Below are 26,480 nucleotides of genomic sequence, written 5' to 3'. Positions count from 1 at the left end.
TTTCAGTTGGTTTGTAATAGATCAAGAATGCCTGACATTTGTGTCTCTTATTACATTACATAGAGTGGTTAACTCTATTAGAAAATCCAAATTTTCTTAGAAAGTCTTGAATATGGATGATATGGTTCCCAACAGTGGCTCACAAATAAGGGATTGAGATTAAGTATTCTTTACCAATCATTTAGAAGTCATCATTTCCAGATGTCATTAATTCAGAAAAATACAACTACAACTACAGTATACATACATATTACACACCGTTTGAGTTATAAGTTAAGGAAAGATGCATTTGAATTTAAATCAATTATGATATAATGTTCAGAAAAAAATAAACATAATGTTGTATTCACAAGGATTGTTATCTTTAAATAGAAATGAATGTAAACGGTCTGCATTTAAATAACGCTTTTCAAGTCAATGAAGACCTCTCAAAGCGCTTTACAATGCGCTTCACACTTACCCATTGACACACTTACATACCGTAGCAGCATCAGCCATGCAAGGCAAATACCTGCTTATCGGGGGCATTAGGTATTCAGTGTCTCTCCCAAGGACACTTCGACATACAGTTAAAAAAAACGAGTATTTGAACCCCCTACTATTTTGCTATTTCTCCCACTTAGAAAATAAATCATGGAGGGGTCTCAAACCTGTGACCCTTGTACCCAAGACGAGCACTTTACCTCCTGCTTTGTACTATTTTGATCTGTTCTTTTCTATGATCTACGATGACTTTGTCTTTTAATGTGTGTTCTAATCTTAGATTTAAACATTCCCACTAAAAAGGGATGAGTGTGACTGTTGACATACCTTATTGCTGTCTGACAGCATATAAAGTGTCTTTATTTTATTGTGGGCGGCAGTAGCTCAGGAGGTAGAGCGCTCGTCTTGGGATCAAGGGATCCCAGTTCGAATCCCAGCTTGTCCGTGTTACATGTCAAAGTGTCCTTGGGTAAGACACTGAACCCCTAATACCCCCAATATGTAGGTTAGCGTCTTACATGGCTGCAATACAAGGCTGTTATTGGGAAATGTGAAGCACACTGTAAAGCGCTTTGGGAAGTCATTGACTTGAAAAGTGCTATATAAATGCAATCATTTCAATTCATTTCATTTTGTTAGTTATTTATTTTGAAAAAAAAATTAATTGATCCCATTTAGGACAGGGGTCAGCAAACCAAAATGTTGAGCCATTTTGGACCAAAAAAATTGAAAAACAAATTTGTCAGGAGCCACAAAAGGTTGAAAGCCTTCTAATGAACACAACACAAGCTGTATGTATCATTAGCCTACTATCACAATGAAAATTGGATTCAGTGCATCTTTTGGAGAAGGATGAACTATTCTGTTGTAGGATATATCCTCAAGTTTAACTTTGTTACGCCATTCATGAATTACGGTATGTTTAATTGTTTTGATATAATTAAAGAAATGCTATCTTTTTTCTTTTCTTGAAGTTGGAAGCCTATTACACAATTTTTACTTGACGTCTAAACACCTCCCCTTTTATTTGTATTTCTTTTATAATTTATGTATTTATGGGAATGTCAATTATATATATTTTTTGTTGGTGTTGCTCTATGGTGGGTGAGTCAACCCTCTGTCGAATTGTGTGTGAGAAATAAAAAGTTATTAATAAATAAAAATATTAAAGAAATGCAAGTAAAAAAATCCTATTTTTATTATTAGAAAACAAAAAAACAACAGACGTGTAGGATGTGCCCCTTGTCTGGCCAACAAAAAGAGAGCAATTAAACGTAGCGTGCATTTTGTAAAATAAAATTGAAATCTTTTGGGAAGGTGAAGTAAATAAAATAAAATTGACACAGTTTAGGTTTGGTGTCTGCACTTATTTTGCTTTTTTTTTTTATCTTTGGGATCCATGGCGGATCACACACCGGATGCGGCCTCTTTAAAAGGGGCGGGCCTTGGGGGGGGGCATAGTCAGCTCACACACAGGGAACACAGTAGAGAATAGAATAGAATAGAATATACCTTTATTGTCATTGTTACAAAATGGGTTAACATATTGTGACAACGAAATTGGGCATGACACTCCAGTTTTACACATTCACAGTGAGGTATGAGCCAAGAAGATAAAGGAACAGAGAAGATAAGGTTATAAAACAAGGGGGATAAGGCTATAGTTATAATTTACATGGTATTTACACAAGAAATGTCGGCATGTGGGATGTTACATACAGTGTTATCGTAGAGGAAAACAAGTGAAGGAGAATGTCTTTTGGAAGCATTTCACAATTTCAAATAGCGTGTAGTTGGATAGCAATAACTAATAAAATATTATAAATTATTTACTAATTCGCCGAAAGAAAAGGGCAAAAGAGGACTGAAGCGCGAAAAACTCGAGCACTTGTCGTTCGCGAACGAAGTGTCTCTATGAGCCGACTCTTGCAAGTAAACGAAAGGAGATGGCTCCCCACCAACCAACAGCTGGTTCCCTCCGAGACGCATTTCTTTCTCGTATAATTGGTCAATATGCAATTTTGAGGGATTCTTTGTTGTAGACTTTACATTTATTGGAGATGCAAAAGGTAAAATTATTTTGTATTGTATGTTTTTTTTTGTAGTTTTATACATATTTTAATTATATTAACTGAGTTGTTCTGTGTTAAAGCGTTTATAAAAACCAAAAAAGTATTCTACTTCCTTTATCTCTTTTTTCTTTTTGTAATTGTATTTTGTTTTTTGTTTTACTATTTTGTCAAGTCAAGTATAGCCCTTAGAGGGTTGTTTCATACAAGATTTCTATGTTTTTCCCATTGTTTTGAAACTGAAAAATAAACGTTTAAAAAAATAATATGCTCTATAACGTTACAAAGCAGGCTGAATGATAAAGAATAGCACTGAAAAACAAAGCTACACATTAGACGTTGACATTCTGTGGTCTTTGAAGCCCTTTTTTTCTTTATTTCTTCCCCTTTTCAATCCATTCTGTGCATGATGTTACATAAAGATTAGCAATGTAGGGATTAGAGTAACAAAAACAACGGCTCTTTTAGTGAGTCCAGATGAAAACAAGCAGTTCCTTAAAAACAAATTGCCATCCCTACAAGTAAACTTCACCGTGGTGTTTTGTATTTGCTCATAAAATTTCAAATTCTTTGACGTACAACTTCTTTTTAGAGTAAATGAATTAGTTACTTTCCTGGTAATAAGTTACTTTTAATATAGAGTAATTAAGTTACCAACTAAGTTGCTTTCTAGAATAAGGAGTGAGTAATCATAACTTAGTACTATTTTTGAAGTAACGGTCCCAACACTGCTAACCAGGCCTGACATGCTTAGCGTCCCGAAATTGGGCATTCCTAGGGTGGTTTGGCCATAAACAGGTCCTGAAAAATGTCAGAATCGATGTACATTCTTTCACGTGCTATTCTTCACCTTCAGACGTTTTATGTGAAAACAAAGTGACCAAACACAAATTTCCCACCTTTAGAAAATCCTGACCATGATCCCAACTGACGAGGAGAAGCAAAGGATCCAAGAGGCCCAGCTGATGAATCCCGAAGTTCCTCTGGGCAGCGCTGAACAGTTCCTCCTCATCCTCTCTTCAATCAGTGAGCTGTCGGCACGCTTACAGCTGTGGGCCTTCAAGATGGACTACGAGATGATTGAGAAGGTTTGCAACGTGTACTTGCTTTAATCGCATGCATGTGCATCCGTTTACACTGAAACGGCAAAAAAAAGAAGAGAGAAATGTTGTTAGTTCCTGCTCAACTCACAAGCTCACAACTATGCACAAAAATGGACCACTCTATTACCTGGATCAATTCAATCCAATTTTCTAGGTTGTTAAATTGTTTGAAAAAGGACTTTATTTTTCAAACTTTCCAGGCAAAATTATCTAGTTTTGGAGTTAGTATATTTACAGGCTTGTACATGTGCTTGAAATATTTGAAAAGTTTAATGTGTTTTTGAGGTCAGGAAAATGTTATTGGGTAAAGTGCTTGGAAATGCTTGAAATTGTTGCCATTGCAATGTTTCTAAAAAGTCTGACTCTTAAGACCACTAAATAAATAAAGATATACATTTTTTATAGTGCGTGAAAATGACGCGGACACGCCTGCTCTAGTGGCTTGTCATTATGACGTTGTGATGTAAGGTATCACCACCTCCTTATTTTTCACACCCAAAAAGACAGCTTTATTTAGAAAACCAGCTCTTTAGGTTCGGCTCACTGAGAAGAGCCGCTCTTTCGGCGCCTTGGATTATTTTTATTTGAATCATATTTTTAATATCAATAAAACATAATGCACCAAATTATTTACTAATTAGTAATTTCATATGTTTTGCAGGTGATCCCTGCAAAACACATGAAATGTGCATTTAAAAGTTCACAGATCTACAAAAGAAATTTTAAATACAAAACAATTTGAGTGTCTTACACACTGAACAGATTTAAAGTGCAACACAAATTTCATAAAAACGCAAAATAATAAAATATTAATTAAAATAAGTAAAAGAAAATGCAAAAAAAAATTACCAGTCACATGGACTGAAAGATTGAATGTACGCTCTGGAGCAATCAGTATCAATAGAATGAGTCCAAATTTGGCTCATTTGTCTGCTTTTTATACATACAGTACTTTCTTTTCTTGTCTTCCGTATTGAAGTCCATTATTACCCAACACCTATACAGCCTTTACTGTGTTTGCATACAGGTGTGACGTATTGAAGCTGGTCGTGTACTGTTGAAGTAGAATGGCATAATTCATGTCAGTTTTTAGAAACAAAAGGACACAAAAAGATTGTAGATCATAGATAGAACCAGCTCAAAAGTACATGCTGGAGCAAGATAGCAACTTTATTTTAGTCATCAAAGTCAACAAAAAAAAACTTTTTTTTAATCGAGGCTAGGTTTTGTCCCTTGAGGATACTGGAAAATGTTGGGGGAAAATGGCTTAGGTGCTTAAAAAGTGTTTGAATTTGGTGTACAAACCCTGGGGGCGGCAGTAGCTCAGGAGGTAGAGCGATCGTTTTAGGATTAAGGGATCCCAGTTCGAATCCCGGCTTGTCCGTGTTACATGTCGAAGTGTCCTTGGGTAAGACACTGAACCCCCAATACCCCCAATAAGCAGGTTAGCGCCTTACATGGCTGCACAGATCATGGCCGCTATTGGGAAATGTGAAGCACAAATGTAAAGCGCTTTGGGAAGTCATTGACTTGAAAAGCGCTATATAAATGCAGATCATTTCATTTCATTTCATGTATTTACAACAAAACCCATTTTCTAAAGGTTGTTTGTTCAAAACAGTGAGTTTATAGTTTAGTAAGCACTCAAAATAAGAAAGGAAGACTTCAATGAATGTTAAGCTTGCAAGAAGAGGAAGAGGGCTGTACTAAAACCCTATTAATGCAAAAAGTCCAAACCGTTCTTAATTTTAAGCTTGTTTGAAATGTTTATGTTTGCTTAAAATGGTCCTATATTCCAAAAAAATCGATAGGGTTACTAAGGATACTCCAATAAAAATAAGCAGCAACCTAATTGTGTTTTTAGGAAGTTGCAGAGCCTTTGCAGGATCTAAAGGAAGGAATGGACCAACTGGAGAAAAACGCAACCCTGCGCTACATCTTGACTACACTGTTAGCCATCGGAAACTTCCTTAACGGCACTAATGTGAGTGAACTTCAACATCGTAATGTGCTCATTACAATTTTGTGGCCTGGTTTGAAAAAACGTCTTGTTATAGTTTTAAGTGTGTTTAGAGCGTTCATGATCCGTGCAACCTCCCTATTATATACAAGTTGTACTGCAAGCTCAAGTATTCACCAATCAGAGCTCAGCTGATGAGCAGCGTTCGGAGGGTTACTTTAAAAATGTAATCTGATACAGTTATAAATTACCTGTTGAAAAATGTCTTCAGCTAAGTAACCCGGATCCTATAATATTGAAGTAATGTACTGTGATTACTTTCCATTACTTTTGGATTACTCTAATACCAAATATGTTAATGTAAGCTAAGATAAATGAACAATGTTAGCTTGAAAAATAATTAGAGGAAAGTTGCTTGTAGTCCTACAAAAAGGTGCTCAAATTTTAACCAGATAGCAAAAATAGATCTATCCATGCTTTTATATGTATAATAGTTGACTATTACAATTTCAATTGGTAAAAGAAAAGCTGGAAATTTTGTGGGAAAGCTTACACAATATTTTTACAGAAATAAACAAATATTTAAAGGGTCTCGTGTAAAGAGCTCACATCAGAATCCGCGCTAGGACTAAACATGCGAGGGGAAAGTACAAGTCATCAACATCAAAAATGCCCGTTCCCATAAATAACTGGCGGAATTTCGTTTTGAGTTTGACATTTAAATCTGGCGAAAGAACAAAGAAGCCTGTGTGCGCTTTGCTCCTTTTTGCCGGCTTATTCGCTCCTCTATGGCCGGCGCCGCAATCTCGCCAGCCTGAAAATAGATTGCGGTTCCCGATAATCACAACCTAATGAAGCTACATATCTTCTTGGCACGCTTCGAGGGCCTTTTCGTGTCTTTGCCAGAGAGGAAATGTGCTGCAATTTGGGGCTCTTGTTAGGCTCTTTGATTGCCCCTATTAGAATCGGGCCCTCTCCTTACCTATTTTTCCTCATGAGCGTGCCTCTTCCTCCAGGCTAAAGGCTTTGAGCTGAGTTACCTCGAGAAAGTCCCTGAGGTGAAGGACACGGTTCACAAGCAGTCCCTCCTTCACCACACCTGCGCCATCGTAGTGGAAAAATTCCCTGACAGCTCGGATCTCTACTCCGAAATCGGAGCCGTCACCCGGCTGACCAAGGTGGGTGGGATTTTCGCATCTCTAGACCTGAGAATAACAGGGTTCTAACTAGGCCTGGGCAATAAAACGCTAACGATATTAAGTGTGATATAATTTTTGTCGAGATAACTAATAAAACGTTTGATAAAATTCGACGCATTTAAAGTGTAACTACACCACTGAACACCAGATGAAATGGGGGTGCTAATGTGATGAAAACGCAAGTTCCAGACCAACATTCAGGAGACGAAGACCGTGAAGAGGACCAGGTAATCTTTTTGCGGGAAAAATCGATCCCAGAGTGGAAGGGAAACAACAACAAAACCGTCAAAATGAGCAAAAAAGATGCAAAGGATAACACCGGCATACACACCTAAAGAGTCAAAGCCCCCCTTTTCATTGAGTCTGATAAAAAAACAGAGCAGCAGCATCCATTGCAAACTTTGCTGACAACTTTTGGCCACCAAGATGATACGACAAATTTATTCCCTCATTCAAAACAATATTACCTGCCCACTGAGATTCGATCTGCAACCTCACTGGAACTGTTCAGTGTGTTATCACAAAGCGTCTCAAATTGCTGCCCAGACCAAAGATTATTGCAAACTACAGACTATAACAACACCATCCCCTGATCCAAAACCTACAAAAAGGCAAGGAAAAACTCAAAACCAACATGAGGAAAATGAAAAACCTTGAGAAGGGACCGGTACAAGAGGTAATCCCTCTTCCAGGATGACCAAGCTGCAAAGGATGTTGCAATAATAAACAGCTATTATCAATGTGAAATATGGGTAATTAATAACCTATAGAATAGAAGTGCGTTTTAAGCTTAGATTTAAACATTTCCGCTGAGGTTGCAGATCGAATCTCAGGGGGCAGAGCATTCCACAGCATCGGGGCCCAAATGGAGAGTGCACGGGAACCTGCGGATCTCTTCTTGGCTCTTGGATCACTAGGAGACCAGCATTTTCAGAGCGAAGGCTCCGGACCTGAACATAGGGCGAAATTAAATCTGAAAGATATGAGGGAGCAAGTCCATGCATGATTTTGTATCATACCAACAGAACCTTAAGATCACATCATAAGGTAACAGAGAGCCAATGTGGGTTAGCTAAAATCGGGATGATGATCTTAGAGTCAGTTTTTGCATGAAACTATCACAAAGTGAATTTTCAAAATTACTACAAGTAAACCTGGTTCGTCCCAAAAAACGTTCTGTTACTTTGGCGTTTATTTGTCTTTTTCTTTTAAATTACGGGAAATCAGTTAGAACCTTGTAACTTTTAGTAGTACTTTGGTTTATAAATTGAAAATGTTTTATTTGTAGCATTTGGATTACTAACTCCCTAAGTTTTACAGTAAACCCCAAGATCACCTGTCATGGTAGAGTACACACAACAATAAAACTTGATTGTACTTTACAAGTGATTTTATTCAGATGATCTCAGTGTTAGTTAGAACCCTGTTATTCTCAGGTCCCATTGTCTTTTATGTCCTCACGAAAGATCCATGTGAGAGAGTTTTGCCTTTTAACGTCAGGTGGACTTCGACCAGCTGCAAGACAACCTGAATCAGATGGAGCGAAGGTGCAAAGCATCGTGGGATCACCTCAAGGTCATCGCCAAGCACGAAATGAAAGTGGCGCTGAAGCAAAAAATGTCAGATTTTCTCAAAGACTGCGCGGAAAGGATTATCATTTTGAAGATCGTGCACAGGAGGATCATCAACAGGTCTGCCACCCATGCTTTGTTGGTTGTCTATTTGGCGTTAACACTTATTTGGGATGTCTTCCCGTAGATTTCACGCCTTCTTGTTGTACCTGGGCCATCCCGTGTACGCCATTCGAGATGTCAGCATCCATCGCTTCAGCAAAATCCTCAGCGAGTTTGCACTGGAGTACCGCACCACTAGGGAACGAGTGCTGCAGCAGAAACTCAAGCGGGCCAACCATCGCGAGAGGAACAAAACTAGAGGGAAATTGATCACAGAAGTAAGTGGACGATGCACAGTCTGTCTTTATGTCTCTTGTTTTCTCTCCCTGTCCAGTTCAAACTGTCTTTTATCTCTTCAAGTTAGTATTTTTTTCTTCGTGTGTTCATTTGAGTCTGAGTAACGAAGACGTAGGTTCTCAAAATAATGTCTTAATGGTGGCCGGGTCTGCATTTATATAGGGCTTTTCAAGTCACTGAAGACCTACCAAAGTGCTTTAGAATGTGCTTCACACTTTCCCATTTACACACACTCATACACTGAGAGCAGCGTCAGCCATGCAAGGCAACTACCTGCTTATCGGGGGCATTAGGAATTCAGTGTCTTGGACTCTTCGACATATAACACGGAGAAGCCGGTAATTGATCCTGCGACCTCTTGATCCCAAGACGACCGCTTTACCTCCTGAGCCACTGCTGCCCCAAAAATGGTTTTATTTACAGGCAATGTCTGTAGCGATTCTCAAATGCAAAGACTGAGGTTGTTTATTGTTGTTCTACAAAAAGGACAACCCATAACCTGATTGTAAATCTATTAAAAAGTTCAATATTATTTGTCCAAAAGGATCCCACAGTTGAAAGGAGAGCACTGTGTCTATGCGGAACTCTTACTCGAAATGCTCAACATTCAAGGGAATTTTATTTTATATTTATTTTGTTAACCGGGACAAAAGGTGAACTTTATGGCATTGTTGAGCTGATTACATCCCCTCCTGAGCTGAAATTGATGTTGCCTGTCTCTCATTGTGTACAGTAAGGCCTCGGTTATCGCGGTTAATGGGGACCAAAACCACCCGCGATAAGTGAAAATCCGCGAAGTTGCGGCGCACCTAAAAAAAAGGTATCGCGCCCGGGTACTTTCGGGCGGGATACGCACGTTACCGCGACAAGCCGAGCGGGTCGGCCTGTCGGAAGTGCATCAAAATGCGCATTCACGCGAGGGGGGGGAGGATTTTGTACGGGAGTCGGATTTGGGCACAACACCGGCGCCCGGCGTCTCCCGCTTGGGCCGCGATGGCTCTTCATGGCGCTACACGGCCCTCGATGGCTCCGGCCGACAGACGGGCGGCCGCGGGGGAAAGGGGTAGGGGGGACCTGTGGGGTTAGGGGGCGGTGAAGCAGAAGCCGCACCAAAACCGCGCGCCGGGAAACGAGAACGGTGCGCCATGCTAGGGTCGTCGGCCAAGGGGGATTCCCGCAAAATTTGAAAATCTGCAAAGTAGCGACGCCCCTTTAAAAAACAAAAAACCATCACAGACCGCAAAGCTCTGAATCTGCGAACGTCGAACCGCAAAGTAGCGAGGTCCCACTGTATTCCACTTGAATAAGTAAAGTGATGGACCTAACGTTGGGCCTTGAGGCCACTTCTTACTATAGAATAACTGACTTTTTTAAAAGACTAAGCATACATGTTGGAAGCAGTAGAAAATGGCGTATTTTGAAGACTGTGGGAATTTAATATGTATAAAATCCTTCAAGACGACACGCAAAAATACTCCATTGGGCTTCCTAGAGTTGCAAAACAAAACATAATCTCGTCCTATTTGCCTGTAAACCACCAAAACCGATGCACAGGATCAGGACAATTAAGTCTATTATGGCCGTCGCCTAACATATATACGAAGTGAGCTAGGAATTGTTAAAACTCCAACTCAGGTGATTTTTGGACAAATTCACTGGACGTATTGTTGCCCCGTTGTTGAAATGATTTATCCAATTGACTTAAATCTTGAGTTGGACCCTTTCAAATTTTTGGGGCTAACTACGGGACAGAAATCATTACTTGTCGAAGTACTACATGACAGGGACAAAACTTTCTATGTACTATAAGCTTTGTCTTTTTATTACCATAAATGGCAAAATGCTTAAAATTGGTACAGAGATAAAATAATAATAATAATCATTTGTCACAGGTATGTTCAACAGTCATGATGTGAAGCCTCTGATAACATTAAATTTGGCTATACAAACGGTGCCACCCCCCGTAGTTTGAGGTGTCCTCCAAAAATTATGAAATGTAATATTTTCTCTATTATGTGGTAACAATACCCACCTGAGTTCAAAGAGCCTTTATACTTTTTTCCACACAGCGCCACAAAGTGCATTATTATGCTTAAGGGAAGGAGGTGGGGGAGTGGTTGGCGGGATAGAGTGATATCACATGTGTGGTGGAGATTTTCTTTTATTGTATCGTGAAATGGTGAAAGTAAGAAAATGACTGTTTCAAATACAGTCTAAATGCCAATCCTAACCCCGAAAAGATGAAAAAGAGTTTATTCAAGCATGTCTAAGAATTGTACGTACTTGCACATGCAACAAATGTACAATATTTTTGAAATTACATACACCACCTCGAACATCAACTTTTTTGCGATGAATTGTTTTTTCATATTTGTCATTTAAAATCAATGATGCTCAAAAGTTAAACATGCCGTGTTTAACTTGTAAGAGGCCGAAATCTGATGAGACCCACCAAAAATGTAGACGCAGCTCTGTGCCTTGTTAAAAAGAAAAATGTTGAGTTGCTGTGACATTTGGCGTCTCCAAACTATGTTTTAATTACATAAGCAATGTTGTCATTAGAAGTTTCCGAATAACCTTTCGATTTTCTCTGTAGAGTGATGACGAGGACGAAAGCGAGGTAGGGTTGCTGTTGCACGACAAACCTTTTACGGTGACTAACATTTCACAGTTTGGACAACATCTGCATGGCTCTGGCTTGAAACTGCAAACAACTATTCATTCCCAAGACAAAAATAATGCACTCAGAAATTGAGACATTGGGTGATTGAAAATTATTATGATAAAGTGTATCAGTTGCTTTTATTCGCTCAACCTGTGGTCCGCAACCCAAAATGTTGAAAGAGCCATATTGGACCCAAAAAATGATTTGTCTGGAGCAGCAAAAAAATTAAATCCTTAGAATAAATGCAACATGTTGATTATATCTATATTAGATATATTAGCCTACTATCAAAATGACTAAGTTGCTCATCATGTAGAGCACATATGTCAAAGTCAAGGCCCGCGGGCCACATCAGGCCCGCGAGAGGGTTTTACCTGGCCCGCGTGACGATATCAATATATTATTAGATCCGGCCCGCAGGCCGCTGCAAGCCAGCAGCCCGCACTGAGTACGCATGAATACTAAATTTCCCACAATGCAACGGGGACGCGCCGAGCGGGAGCAAAGCGGGGGGCGGTTTGATTTATTCAGCAGTGGATCAGCAGCAGTCATTAGCAAACAGCAAAAATCAAAAATGGCTAAACGGAAGGTGGACAATGAAAACCGGGGCTTTCAAACAAGGTGGGAGTTGGAGTACATGTTCACGGAGGTAGCTGGAAAACCTGTGTGTCTGCTATGTGGAGAAAGTGTGGCGGTGATGAAAGAGTATAATATTAGACGGCATCATGAAACAAAACACACGGAGAAAACCAAGATTCTGGACATAGAACAAAGGCTACAGAGGGTCGAGGAATTTAAACGAGGTCTCAAATCTCGACAGGGTCTGTTCAGAAAAGCCCAGTCACAAAGCGAGGCTGCTGTCAAGGCCAGTTTTATTTTAGCAGAGGAGATCGCCAAATCAGCCCGGCCATTTACCGAGGGGGATTTCATCAAAAACTGTATGCTTAAAGTCTGTGACGAACTTTGCCCAGGCAAAAGACAACTTTTTTCAAACACCAGCCTGAGCAGAAATACCATTGCTGATCGCGTAGACCTGTTGTCTAACAATCTAAAAGAGCAACTTGTGCAAAAGATGAAGCACTGCCAAGTATCAGCGTCAGCCTCAAACAAGTAATGTAGAGTTGTAGTAATACAGTACTGTATATAAATGTATGTAAATACAGTAATAATACAGTAATGTTTCCTGTGCAATTACACATTTGAAGTTTTTACTCCATTCAAGTTTAAAAGTTAAATATGCACATAAAGAAGGTCTTGTTTTTTGGTGTTCCCCTCGGGAATTTTAAAGCTTTATTGTCTATGTTGACTATGTTGTTTTTGTTTGCCGACTCTGTCCTGGGAGTGTTTCTTGTTTTTCGGCTTTTCATGGAAAATAGATCTTGATGTGGACAACAGTCTTTTGATAAAATTGTCTCCTATTTAGCAGAGAAAATGACTTTTGATTGTTATTATTTGTTAATCAGTAATTCCTTTTTTTCACACTAACCCAGAGAAAGCCCAGAAAGGAAAGTCAATGTACATTTGAGCAGGACAGATGAGGTCCAGTGTGTTGATTGCTATTGGTTTTAAGTAACAAGAGATTTTTGCACTTTATTTTATTGTATTTCGAGGCAATACTTCTTTTTAATAATTTCAGATGATTGAATGATAGAAAATGGTTATGAGTTGTTGTTATGAGATATGTTATGAGTTTTTTATATAAAGGACATTTGTATTTTGTGCCTGCTGAAATTAAAAATGACTGACAGAGTCATAAGAAAATATTGCTTTATTTATCCAATCATATTGTAATATATTTGTTGTGTTTTCAGTAGGTTAAATCTTGGTTTCAGTAAAGATTGGACAGTCCGGCCCTCGGCTTGTAGCCAAATGTTTTATTTGGCCCTCCGTCCATTTGACTTTGACACCCCTGATGTAGAGAATGATGAGACACCTGACTAGTTTGTTCTGCCTCAAGTTTAACTTCATTACAATGACTTAGAGTAAGTTTCATAGCTTTGATAGAATTAAGTAAATCTTATAAAGAAATCCAATATTTTATTTTGTTTTTATTTTGAAGATTCGAAAAAACATAGAAATGGAAAGTGCATAGCGTGCCCCTTATTTGGGCAACAAAAAGTGTGCAATAAATTGCAGCGTGCATTTATAAAAAAATAAAAATAAAGCAAGAGCCTATCGAAAAGGTAAAGTAAATACTAACAAATTAATGGATTCAGTTTGATTTCTGTGCAAATGTCAAAAAAAGTCAGTCCTTGAGTAAAATGCAGCAACAGCATCTCTCTCTCCCTATCTCTCTCTCTCTCTCTCTCTCTCTCTCTCTCTCTCTCTCTCTCTCTCTCTCTCTCTCTCTCTCTCTCTCTCTTTTTTGATTATAAACCAAGGCAGCCATGCTCAGGCCTGAGGAATAAAACAAAAATCACCTGAGTGTCATTCAAAATATATTCTGACAAAATTTAGAAATCACTTAATAAAAACAGCTATTCAAGAGCTACTTGCTATAAAGTGCTTATGACAGGGATTGTGTTTTTACCCGTTTCAATTGACTTCTGTGTTGACATCAGGAGTGTAGCGAGAGATTAAGTTAAATCGCGACGCTGCTCCTTTAAAAGCTCGACTCTCACACAGGAGAGGAAAGAAGCAAAGGAGACATGCACCAAAGTCGTTGAAATTCAATATTTGTTCTCCGCATTTTTACAGCATTCAAAAAGTGTTCGTCTCACGACTGTTTTCCTACATAAACCATATTTTAACCCATTAACCAGAGGTTGGTACAGTAGCCAAAAATGTTACTCAAGTAAAAGTACTGTTACTTCATAATAATATTACTCAAGTAGAAGTGAAAGTAGTCATCCAAATTCTTACTTGAGTAATAGTAAAAAAGTACTTGGGGAAAAAATTACTCAAGTACTGAGTAACTGTAGCGACGTAGTATTTAATATTTTTTTTAAAACAACCAATCAGATGATCTAATTATCAGTCCATCCAATCAACAAAAACATTAGATTCAATTTAAACGTAGATTAAAATAATCAACGTAAATTCAAGTGCTTTAATAAACAATAAAATACAAATAGTATAAATAAATAAATAAATTAAGCACATGTAGCACCAAGTAGCACATTTAAAGCCGTTTCTTATCTTAACAGGGTTTGCAAGCAGAACAACAAGCTAGCCCATGAACTCCAGCAAAGGAGACATTGCATATTGTAGCTGGTGTTTTGTATCCTTTTTAAGGGGAACACACTTTTGATGTGAGACTAGAGGTGCTCCTCCTCTTTGTGTTTTCATAGTCTGTATTGTTAAGCGACATTTTCGATCTGTTTCTTCCATAAAGACCATTTACCCCGCTGAAGTTGAATAGGGTCACGTGATGAGGCTGCTACGTTTAATTGGCTAAACATGGTAGATCCTGGCGGCGTTAGGCATCAAAATAAATGCGCCTTAGGGGAGACAGACGCGTACTCACGTGGAGGGGATTTATTAAGTAACGAAGTAACGGCTTCAATGTAGCTTAATGTGGCGGAGTAAAAATACTGTTTTTTTCTTCACAAATTTACTCAAATAACAGTAAAAGTATAGGGATTTAAAAATACTCCTAGTAGTGCAAAATTTCCGTAAACTTACTCAAGTAAATGTAACGGAGTAAATGTATTCCACCTCTGCCATTAACCTATACATAAACCAATTTTTTCAATTTATAAACATATTTGAAAAAAGCGCCGGGGAGCCATTCCGCGCTAATCAATGTAACTTAGCTTGCCTTGTTTTTAGTTGTTTTAAAACAAAACACCGTTTACATACTTTGCAGTGTAACTCTTAGCGGAGTTGGTTTCCCCATTGAGTCTGCCAAATAATTCAGACACTGACCTCCATTTAAGGCAGCCGATGTCACGACTACATTCTCATTTGAACGTTAAAACATGTAACACTAATGTTTTTGACTCTCCATTTATTGCTGTGTGTAAATAAATAAACTGCCATAGATTGTCAAAAATGTATGTTTTGCTTTATTGCATTTGCAAAAAATAAGGTAAACCCATCTGAAAAATGCCATCCAGGATCATGTAATCAGTTATTACATTATTCCCATTATTGTCATCAGAAGAGATATTTATATGATTTTATTATTATTGTTGTTGTTTTTTGTTGTTTTTAATTTTTTATGGAATTCGATTGCAAACTTTAGAATATTTTCGTAATAAACAGTGCTGTAATTTCTGCTGGATGTTCCTTGTAGTAAAAGGAAATGCTGAAAAGCATGTTTTTTTGCAGTGTTTTCACTAATAGCCACAACACTGTTTATTCATTCAGTTCTAACATTACTGTTATGTAAGATTAATGTACAAATCATTACCCAGAAGCCCACCAACCATATTGCATTGGCCCTAACCCTATAATGAAAACTATACGCATAATTAGTGTTTTATGGTGTGCAACTTAACTATTTAGAAATGTAAACTGTGTTTTTCCTTTCAAAAAAAAATTCTGAACCAAAGAATTTGACCGAAACTTATTTTGCCCAAATCTAATCTGGTAGCTAAACATTAAAAATACAAATACAAGTTTCCCATTTTAAACCCTCTGACTACCCCACCAATTTGTCCTTTTGTTTGCAACCCTGAAAGGTTTTAGGGTTTTATTATAATGCTGAGTTGATGAGGCTGGAGTCTGGTATCACACTGCTACATCTGCATTCCACCTCTGCTGGTTTCCTGGCCACTTGAGTCATTTAGGAGTCAAAAATATGTGAAACTGGCAAGTGTTTTTTAACATTGGAGAATGATGTTATGATTTAACTTCTTGAATAGGAATCAAATAAACACAAATAATAAAGTATTGTATAATATTTCATATTTGTATTCACTCAGTGTGAAACCTGGGCCCGTTTGGATGAACACAGAGCTGATATCCTGGCAGGAATTGACGAAAGACGCACACAAAATGCATTCTCCAAAGATCTGTCTTTCTCTTACTATTCAAGGGTTTCTGCTTTGAAAAAGATTTGCCGGTATATTCTTTTTAATAAATAAATAAAAGTGTGTTTCCTTTAGTTTGTCAGTAGTTAACCTTTGTGAGTATTAACACATTCACTGCCATTGAAGTCCATAGCAATCAGTGGTAGTGAATGAATAAATGCCCATGCTGTCAATAGCTGTCAATGGCATTGAACGAGTAAATGCTAATGATGTACATAGCTTTAATTGACAGTAAATTTGTTAATAATTTGTAAGAACTTGAGTACAGAGAATCCTCAGTTTTCACGGTTAATGGGGACCAGAGCTACCCGCGGAAAGTGAAAAAAAAGGGTTTACCTAGGGAGAATGCCAATACCGACTGAAAGTATACGACTGCAACAAAATAACAACTCTCGATCTACAAATAATAACACACGACACATATTTTCAGTTGAATGGTTTTATTGTCATTATACAACATTATGGCTTCTTTTAGTGTGAGAAATCCATTTTGAGAGCAGCAGGCTAGCTGCTATCAGTTGTCCTCAAATGTAGCAGATCTCCGCAATAGTTAAAATACAATCGTCCAGTATGACGCAGTTTCTCCCGAGTTGTTACCCCAGGTAATCCTTTGAATTGCTAATGGACCTGGCGTTTGCAAGATACAGGATCAGCAGCGGTGGCTTCAAATAGTTGTTAGCCTAGCCTTTAGCAGTACATCAGACAAGCAGCACCCTTCTTGCCTTCTCCCAGACGCCGCCCAAGTCGCTTCTAGAACCCGATAATAATCCATGAAGCGCCCGCTGGTGATCACAATTTTGTTGCGGTCTTCTGACTTTCCTTCAGAATCCGATTTAATTGATGAATTTCTTTTCAACGAGACGCTAAAAGCTAGCAGTCCCGGTGCTTCCAAGTTTGCATCGAAGACGTTAACTGCGCATGCCCACCCATCATACATCAGTTGCGCATACAGACGTGTCACACCAGCCAACCAAGTCGCGCATACAGTCACAAACCACCCAACAGAGCTTCCTCCCTAATCTGTCCCCGTGGTGTGCTGTCTAACGGAACACAATGCACAATACAGGATCATTGACAATAAAAACAAAATCAATTCAATTCAAAATTTCCTAAGGAGTGAACCAGTGATAACCAAAGCGCGAAGGAGTGAGGGGTCTCTGTATTTGCGGATTGTTGAGTCAGCAAGTCCATGCATGATCTGAGCCTGCAAATTCATCAATTGATCCTTCCCTTCACCTGTGACCCCCTTCCCCTCCTGCAGAACGGTAAATTTGGTGGTGCACAGCCCGACACACCCGAAAGCCAGCCTCAAGGTATTCAGTACGCACAGGACGCCGCCGAGCACGAGAGCATGAAGGCTGTGCTCAAGGACGTCGTCCGAAGTGGCACCGGCGACGCTTCGACCGTGCCGGGGCTTCGGGCCCGCACCCGGGCCAGCAGCACCAGGGGTGAGCATAAGACAATTCAGACGTTGTTTTGGAGCTGAAATTGGAAGCCTGAGTTTCGTATCGACCCTTTGCACACACGTGATGCGCCATGACGGACGGCAGTAAACCGTAGTAAACAGTACTCACTGTGGGTGAGGCCAGTAAACAGTAGACAACAACAAAAATTGGCATTGACTAGTCAAACGAATATTTTGCAGTTGTCGGATTAGGTGGCCCACCTTTTTGGAAAGCACAAAGAGCGCTATTTAAAGAAACTGATAATAACATAGCTAGCTACAGACCCATACCATCTTCCCCCTGACATTTTCACAGATCTAAATGAATCCTCCAGTCTACTTGACCTTAGTCCACACGATCTGTACCACTGTATTGTAAATACCCCGGCGCTAATCTAGAAGCTCTTAAAAATCTGGATACTTACCAGTTCTTACAATTACGCGTTGCTGCGCTCACGTGGATGCGCCTCATATTGGCAAAGTTAAAGTACTAACGTTAGCTGTGTATGCTAATATGTTTAATCCAGGATGCCATCTTATTTTAAATAATTTTATATTCATATTTTTTTATCCTTCATTGTCGTTTTGAAGGGGCCGATGCGTTTATCCACAGTAGACGCCTGCACCAATATTTAGGAATTTGACGGACATAATATCAGCATTTTGTTTTTTATTCCCGAGATGATTATTAAGTCTCTGTCTGTATTATGTAATGCAACTGAAAAGGAGTGCTAAAAAGTGCAAGGAAAAACACAAAACTACAAAGACTAAAATTGACCAAAATGCACTATTTTTCTTTCTCATTTTGTGACCAACCTTTTTGAGGTGTTTGGGTACCCGTAGCAGCATGATGGCAGACAATTATTTCATCACCCCTAGATGAGCCTTACGATATGTAAAATAAATGCCCGACCTATAAGTAATCTTTAAAATGCATACTTATACAACAGAACATGTATTTTTACTTAATATTTCAATCAGTATGCTTTTCTTTATAATGAATGAGTTTTTTACAACTGGGAGGCACTAAATACACTCTGTCCCTTTAAAACATCTCCCATAATTGCTTTAAACAATGTGTCAAACAACCCCAACCAAATGTGTATTTTTTTAAAGAAATATTTAAAAAGTTAAGTCATTCTACTCTACACTAAAAAGCATGAATTGAAAAGTAGCCCTTACATCATTTAATGCTTTTCTGTATGTTGGCCACCAGGGCAAAAAGAGTTCGGGTATTAAGAACAAACTTTTCTTCCTTCGTGCGTTCATTCAACATCTGGGTTGCGAGTCACAATGGGTATAACAAACTGTTAAGTGAAGCAATTATTTACATACAAAAGGGGTGGCTATGACAAAAACGAAACAAAGTCAATGGAAAATTCCGCTTATCCCAGTTTCAGACCAGTCTTTTGTCCAGATTGAATGTTGCATGTGGATTGATAAGACTCAACGCCTCCATACACTAAAGTTCACTTCTTAGAACAATGTAGAGATTGTATGAATGGATACATTGAGACGTTTTGTAAATAAAACAAGATGTCAAAAAGTAAATCACTACATTCAAATATGGATGATCATTAAGTGCATTATTCACTATAAAATATTTAAGAGGATTAAAATAATCATAGATAGAATAAAATGTTGTCTTTATTTTATATTGATATCAACGGTAGGAGATATTATACAACGAGATTAGACATGGCACTCCAGGGTAAAACATGTAATAAAGATAAGAAATAAGATAAGAAAAGATAAGAGACTATCAGGCTAAAGAAAGAAAAGTAATTGCAATGTTGTGCTTTGAGACTGTTATGATAATAGTGCAATGGAAAGAATAGCGTCACAGCCAATCAGTACCAACCGCTTCATCACGTCACAGCCAATAGTAGTAAGTCCCGCATCCCCTTGTTGCGTCCCAGCCAATAGCAGTTAGTTAAATTACATAGTCCCACCCACATTGCAACATCAGAGCAAATAGGAGACGAGCTAAACAATTAAGCCCTGCCCTATTGTGACGTATCCAATTTAGCCCGCCTCCTGTGACGTCCCTGATTTGGCTCTGGCCCTTCGCGACTCCCCCGATTAAGCCTCAGCCACCGTGGGGTCTCCGGGTTAGTCCTGTCCCCTTTGTGACGTCCCAGATTAAGCCCCAGTGATGTCTCTGATTTAGCCTACTCCCTCGCGACGTCGGCCCCCTCGTGATCCCCCTGATAGAGCTTCTGTGACATCTCCGATTTAGTCGCGTGTCAGGTCCAGAACGGAAACAGGACCCACTTGCGTGACATTTACCACAAGTTTTATTGAAAGAGAGAGGAAGGGCTGCGCCCACGATCCGGTGATCGCTGGGCGCGGGAAGCAAGTCGCTCTCATACTCGGATTGTGATCCGAACGTGAAAGTGGATCTTCCGTAGCGAGCGATGGCGTTGTCAGGGTGGGAAAACTGGTCGGTAGCCGGGACTGGGAGAGCAAGGCGTGGTCGGGGTCGTAAACGAGTTGTAAGCCGGGACGGGAGAGCACACGTGGTCGGGATCAAAAATGGGTTGTAAGTCAGGACGGTAGACCAGACGTGGTCGGGATCAAAAGAGGTCATAACGGGAGACAAACAGGAGCAAAAAACGGGACAAGCGTGGGTCAGGATCAAAAAAGACTTGTCTAGTATACACGAAGATTCGCAGACGGACCGACAACAGGGGATTGACAGGACTGGGTTCAAATACTGACAGGGAGCCGATCAGAGCCCACGGCAGTTGGCGCCAAATGAGCGGGCACAGGTGATTCACATCGGTAATCATGACAGTCGCTCCCCCGTTATGACATGCATACATTACTGGAAACACATTTCTGACGTGGATATATTACCGGAAATACATTGCATTAATGTGGTGATTCAAATAATAAAAAGGATACACAGACGCTCCCCTACTTACGACGATTCGACTTACGAAAAACTGTAGATACAAACATTTTTTTCCGGATGTCGAAGAATATTCGGACATTGCTGTAAGTTAGATTTTGTATTGTGTGTACCTTTTTTGGAGTAGAGGACAGCACTTTAGTGCTTCTTTCCGCCGCTACCGGTGTGTGGTGGCGCTGTGGGAGCTCAGCCAGCATTTACCCCAAAGAAGAAATCCGCTTCCTCTTCCTAGTTCGTGTGTAAACATTCTATACTGTATGTCCAGCACGCTAAGAACTTTGATATTTTTTATTGCTTAATATCTCGTGCATCCATTCTATATGGTTGGTGTAATGTGTAAAGAAGAGACGTGCCGTTTCTTTTGAAAAGAAAGTGGAATAAGAAAGTTTAATGCGTTTGAGAGAATGGTCGGAATGCTTTTTTTCGGCCACTTTTTACCACAGAGGAGGACTTCTTGAAGCGCGTCTTACAAAAGGATGTTAAACTCAAATTGAATTATCTTTATGGGCATATTACCTGAAATGTTTATTTTTTAGTACATAACAATACAGATTACTTATACAAGCCTTAAACAGACTTATATAAAGCTTAAACATACATTCAATACAAAATATATTGTACTGAAGCAACTTACAAGCAAATTCAACTCACGAACCTATCGTGTTCGTAAGTAGGGTAGCATCTGTAACTAGAAAAAATATATATCCAGGTAAGAGTTAAGATCTTAAACCCGAACCCTAACACGAATTTCAGGTCCGGTCGGACATGAAATGTTGATCATTAGTCCTGGCTTTGGGCCAGGGGCCTCTATTTCACTGCAGCACTGCTTTTTTTTTTTCAATCCACCGTTTTTCCTGCACTGTTTTTTTTTGTCCACCACTTTTCTCCCACTGAGTTTCTCGCAGGCTGGCCGCTGCCTTTTTAAAAGTTCTCTCATCATTGTTCTTCATTGTTTAACTGCCCTTCTCTCTATTGCTGCTGTGGTTAATAGCGTCATTTAATTAAAACCTGAAGTAAACCTGTCAACATGACAGGCAGCCTTAAAGAAATCCCCCTCGTATTGGTTGGTTGGATCTATTAACCACTAGGGTCGTATGGGCGCCATTTCCTGTGGTCTGTCTTGGGCAAGTAAAGCCCGGTGGCGCCCACCTCCTCTCCGGGCCAACGTGTGATTCCACCCGGTCTCGAACTGCGGACCTTTCCCAGGTTAGGCGAATATGCAAACCATTGCACTTGAGGGGAGCAAACAATTATGTCAGTTCCCTCTAAGTCAGCCTCATGTAATGTCAAATATATTGGGATTTCTTGACCTACAACTACCTTATTTACCGGAAGTTAGAATGTTATTCTTCATTTATTATCTAGTTTGTGCTTCTGGTCCTCGATCATTTCCTCAGATTTGCCATTTTCAGACTATAGAAATGAAAAAAAATCATATATCTTTTCTCATTTATTTCAGGTGCACAAATCTATTTAAAGCCGAGTGGGCTTCAGTATGTCTCCGTGTAATTAGGCACGTGTGCCTCATCTCTCTTTTGCTCTTGTTCTGTGTCCCAGTTTTTGCTTTGTTCAAAATAATTTATCATGTTCATAAAAATATGCACATTATTTTCACCTTGACCAATCTTGGGGAGGAAGTGCTACAAAAAAATTGCAGTGCAGTAAATTTTTATCGAGGAAAGTGTTGAAACTTATACATCCCGAGTCTTCACAAATAAAATGAGAAATCTTGGGGGTTTTCGGGCTGGTCCTGCAGAATCAAGAAAAATATTACACAGACGCTGCCCTATTTTCAAATGAGATATGTTCTGGGATATTTGTTAGTAAGTTGCTTCAGTCCTATATTTTTATGTTTAAGGTTTACAAGAGTATGGTTGAGGCTTATATAAGTAACCTGTATTGTTTTGTACTGAAAAATAAGCATTTAATAAAACAATATGCTCTATAAAGAGAAAGCAAGCTAAGATTAACTTACTTTTGGAAGATGAGCTTCAAGAGTTAGGCTACTTCCTCCTCCGTGGTAGAAAGTGACAGAAAACATGCCATCGAACTATTTTCTCAACCACATCAAGCTTTCTTATTCCACTTTTATTTCAAATGAAACAGCCCATCTCTTCTTTACAGTTTACACCAACCATATTGAATGGATGCACGAGATAATAAACAATAAAAATGTCTAAATTCTTAGCGCGCTAGAAATGCTGGGTGAGCTCTCACAGCGCCACTCGCCGGTAGCGGCAGAAAGAAGCACTAGAGTGTTGCTCAGTACTCGGAAATAGGTGCACAATACAAATCTAACTTACAGCAATGTCCGGATATTTTTCGACATCCCCAAAAAAATGTTCATATCTACCGTTTTACGTAAGTTGTACGTAAGTTGTATGTAAGTTTACGTTGGCAAGTAGGGGAGCGTCTGCATTTTGGATTTTCTTCAGCCGCAGTTCTGTCAATCGTGTCAGGTTGGGTCGGTTCAGATGTCGATACTTGTGAGCCGGGAAGGTTCTGTTTGGATTTTTTGGGCCCGATTTTACCTCCACTGCATGTACAGCAGACACTTCTGCTCTAAATGCACCTTTTATGTCTCCAGGCCACGTGCCGTCGTGGTGCATAGGAAACGAGGACGCCATCACCTGCACGGACGACACGGCGGACGAGATCATGGAGCGGATAGTGCGTTCGGCCACTCAGGGGGCAGGGCCAAGGGCCCAACCTCGTGAGAGGCGGCGATCCAAAGTCAATCGCAAATCATGTGAGTGACACTCTTTTACCCACAAAGTTAAAGTGACAGTGTATGATTTGAGTAGTAGATTTGCTGTCTTGTTTCTTGCAACTGAAAACGAGTGCTGAAAAGCGCAAGGAATATGTTAATTTAACAATATATGTTTACTGAAGTAGTGTTGAAAGTATACTCTTCAAGTGATAATTTAAAACTGTTTTTTGAGATACTCGGTAATATCGCCAATTTAACATTTAGAGAGTAAACTTTTTACTTGAACTCTTTGAACAGAAGGTCGTTATCTACCGTGTTGAATTAAATAAATAATCTATCCATCTACCCTGGTCATATCCATCGAGAGGGGTGACCAATAGCAGGACAAACACATACAAAAACAAAGATAATACAAAATGGAAAAGGTAGCAAAAACACACACACAAAAAAATTTTGGACCATTGCCAAACCATATGCCCAAACACCCAAACAAGTAAAGCACCTCGACACCCAAGTTAGCCCTAATTTCACTGGTTTACCCCTGCCACATCATACAGGTGCCCTGCCCATCCCTTTGAACGCGTCCAAACATCCCACTATCCTTTCACAACACCTCTCCACTCATTCCTATCACCAACAAGAGCTCTAGCTTCCACTATATTTAGATCTCTTTCCTGTAGTGCACTCATAACACCATCCATCCACGTCAATCGCGGCCTTCCTCTTGGTCTCCTTCCATTGACTTCTGCTCTGTAGATCCTCTTCAACATTCGCTCCTCATCCATCCTCTCCATGTGTCCAAACCAACCGTGTACTCTCTTATCAACGCTTGCTCGGTTCCGCTACTGCTCCAGTTCTGTCTCTCACAATTTCATTTCTCAATCTATCAAATCTTGTCACTCCTAACATACTCCTCAAACACTTCATCTCAAAAACATTTAATTTCCTTCTCAAATCTGCGTTCAGGCTCCAAGTCTCTGCACCATACAACACAGTCTGCACAATCACACTCTCATACAGTCCCCTCTTAACATCATCCTCATGCTCATCACTTTCCTATATGAATACTAACATGAAATATCTTACATGCTAGCCCTGTTAAATCAGATCATCGACGTCTATATTCGTAGATGGCAGTTACCTGTTCTTTTCTATTCAACAGAAAATTTCAAAATCTTTGACATACTTCTTTTTATAGTAATTTCAATAGTTACTTTCACAGGTAAGTAGTTACTTTTAATATAGGCTAATTCAGTTAGTTCACCACCATAAAGTAGTGAGTAACTATAACTAATTACTTTTGTCAAATAACGTGCCCCACACTGAGGACTCTTTTTTTTTTTTTTTGGAGTTATGTATCTATTTCAAATATCCAAAATTCGCTGCATCCCTGAAACCAATACACTTCTGTCTTGTCTGTGAAGTGAGGAGGACGCTGAAGACTGGTTTGACCCCCGAGGAGACCAACGTCCTGGGCTTGTCCAGCAGTTCCGACATGCAAGTGTAAAGAGGACTTCGTGTTGCAAGACCCCGGACACAGATGACAAGTTAATGCGTCCTCGGAAGAAGACGGATCAGATTCGGCAGATGCATTTTTGGAGCGTCTTTAGCATCTAAAGCACCCGTACTTTGGTCAAAATCGAGTCCAAAAACACCATCTGCCTGTGGACTCCTACTAAAGTGCTGTCTGTATGGAGTGTCAACTTCAACTGTAGCAAATCACAACCCGTTTAACAGGCAAGGCAAGGAGTCTTGGGAGAAAGTTGCTCGGCAGCATGGGCCGCACATTTTCAGTGCCTTTGTGAGATGCTTATTTATTGGGAGAACTTCAGGGACATCTTCAGAGTGTTCCCATCGATGAATTAAGATTTATTTATTGAGACAACTTTCCCCGTCGCCTTACGTGTGCCCGTCTGTCCTTGGGAGCTGTGAGAGAAAACAAAAGACATCTCCTTCAACTGGCAGCACTGGAGATTGTGTAAGGAGCACTCCTTTCTATGAATGTAAAAAAAAAAAGCTTTTAATTTATAATTTTAAACGTCGGTAGCGATGTGAGAAAAGGAAGGTCTTTATAATGTTGGCCAGTTTGTTTCTCGTGTTATCATTTGGAATTCCTTTTTTTCCTCAGTTTAGATTTGCTGCAAAACCATTGAAAATTTGTCGCATCGAAGTTAACACCAGCAATACTTTAGTGCAGTGGTCGGCAACCACCGGGCTGCGAATTGGTACCAGGCTGCACAGGAAGAGTAGTTGCCCTTGCATTTTCCGTATTAGTCTATAAACACCATTTCATTTGTGCAACGATTGATCGATTAAGACCGCTGACCATATTCAATATTGGATGCAACGGAAACCTTTCGCGTCATTTGCAGTCCAATATTGTTTTGCCTGAATTACTTCCCATAATGCTTTATTACAACATTGTACAATTGTGACGCCTTAATAGACCTGTATGGGAATGTGTTCAGCCAAAACAATGTTGTACAACTTTGACAAATCAAGTCACCTTTAAGATAAAAAAGTAAGATGTGGTACAAATAACAATTAGATAAAATCAAATGTCTCATTATATTTGGACCCCTAGTTGTCTGGTGATAACAGTGAATTTGGGCTTAATATTTTCATTGTCATTACTAATGTTATTAATGGGCCCGGGCCACAGGTTGATTGTCAGACATTAAACCAATCCATAATATAGAAAAGGTTGCCAACCACTGCTCTTATGAACTCGGCACCTTAGGTTACACCTAAGCCTATTACATCTGCCGTTGTGTAATTAGGTAACACAGTGATGTAGAGTATTTTTGCTCCTTTTGTAGAATAATGTATTATAGACCAAAGCCAGTATTAAAAATGTTATTTGACGCTTACGAATAAGTTGCTGGACTAGACTGCTTTGATATGGTTGCACCAGACAAGTTCTACACACATGCATCCTGGAACAATGTCACCATTACAATAAAAATGCTGATTAAAAAAAAAAAAAA

General features: G+C 39.4%; 1 protein-coding gene across 4 annotated transcripts in view; it reads left to right on the top strand.

Moving 5' to 3' along the window:
- Positions 1-26,480, top strand: part of fhod3b (formin homology 2 domain containing 3b) — a 167,018-nt gene extending 140,538 nt beyond the window's left edge. For 2 of the 4 annotated variants that reach the window (XM_088326106.1, XM_088326109.1), the window contains 9 exons: positions 3,458-3,640; positions 5,520-5,639; positions 6,632-6,793; positions 8,315-8,505; positions 8,573-8,765; positions 11,381-11,404; positions 17,687-17,873; positions 23,371-23,532; positions 24,918-26,480. In XM_088326106.1, the coding sequence (XP_088182232.1) occupies positions 3,458-3,640; positions 5,520-5,639; positions 6,632-6,793; positions 8,315-8,505; positions 8,573-8,765; positions 11,381-11,404; positions 17,687-17,873; positions 23,371-23,532; positions 24,918-25,000 (1,305 nt within the window). In that variant the 3' untranslated portion in view covers positions 25,001-26,480. The remainder of the gene's footprint in view (positions 1-3,457; positions 3,641-5,519; positions 5,640-6,631; positions 6,794-8,314; positions 8,506-8,572; positions 8,766-11,380; positions 11,405-17,686; positions 17,874-23,370; positions 23,533-24,917) is intronic. The other 2 variants (XM_088326107.1, XM_088326108.1) reach the window with 1 other exon arrangement.

Source organism: Urocampus carinirostris, chromosome 2, assembly GCF_059441175.1.
Source record: "Urocampus carinirostris isolate Australia breed hairy pipefish chromosome 2, RoL_Ucar_1.0, whole genome shotgun sequence".
Lineage (NCBI taxonomy): Eukaryota > Metazoa > Chordata > Actinopteri > Syngnathiformes > Syngnathidae > Urocampus > Urocampus carinirostris.
Note: the sequence above shows the minus strand (reverse complement) of the source record. Positions and strands in the feature narration are given on the sequence as shown.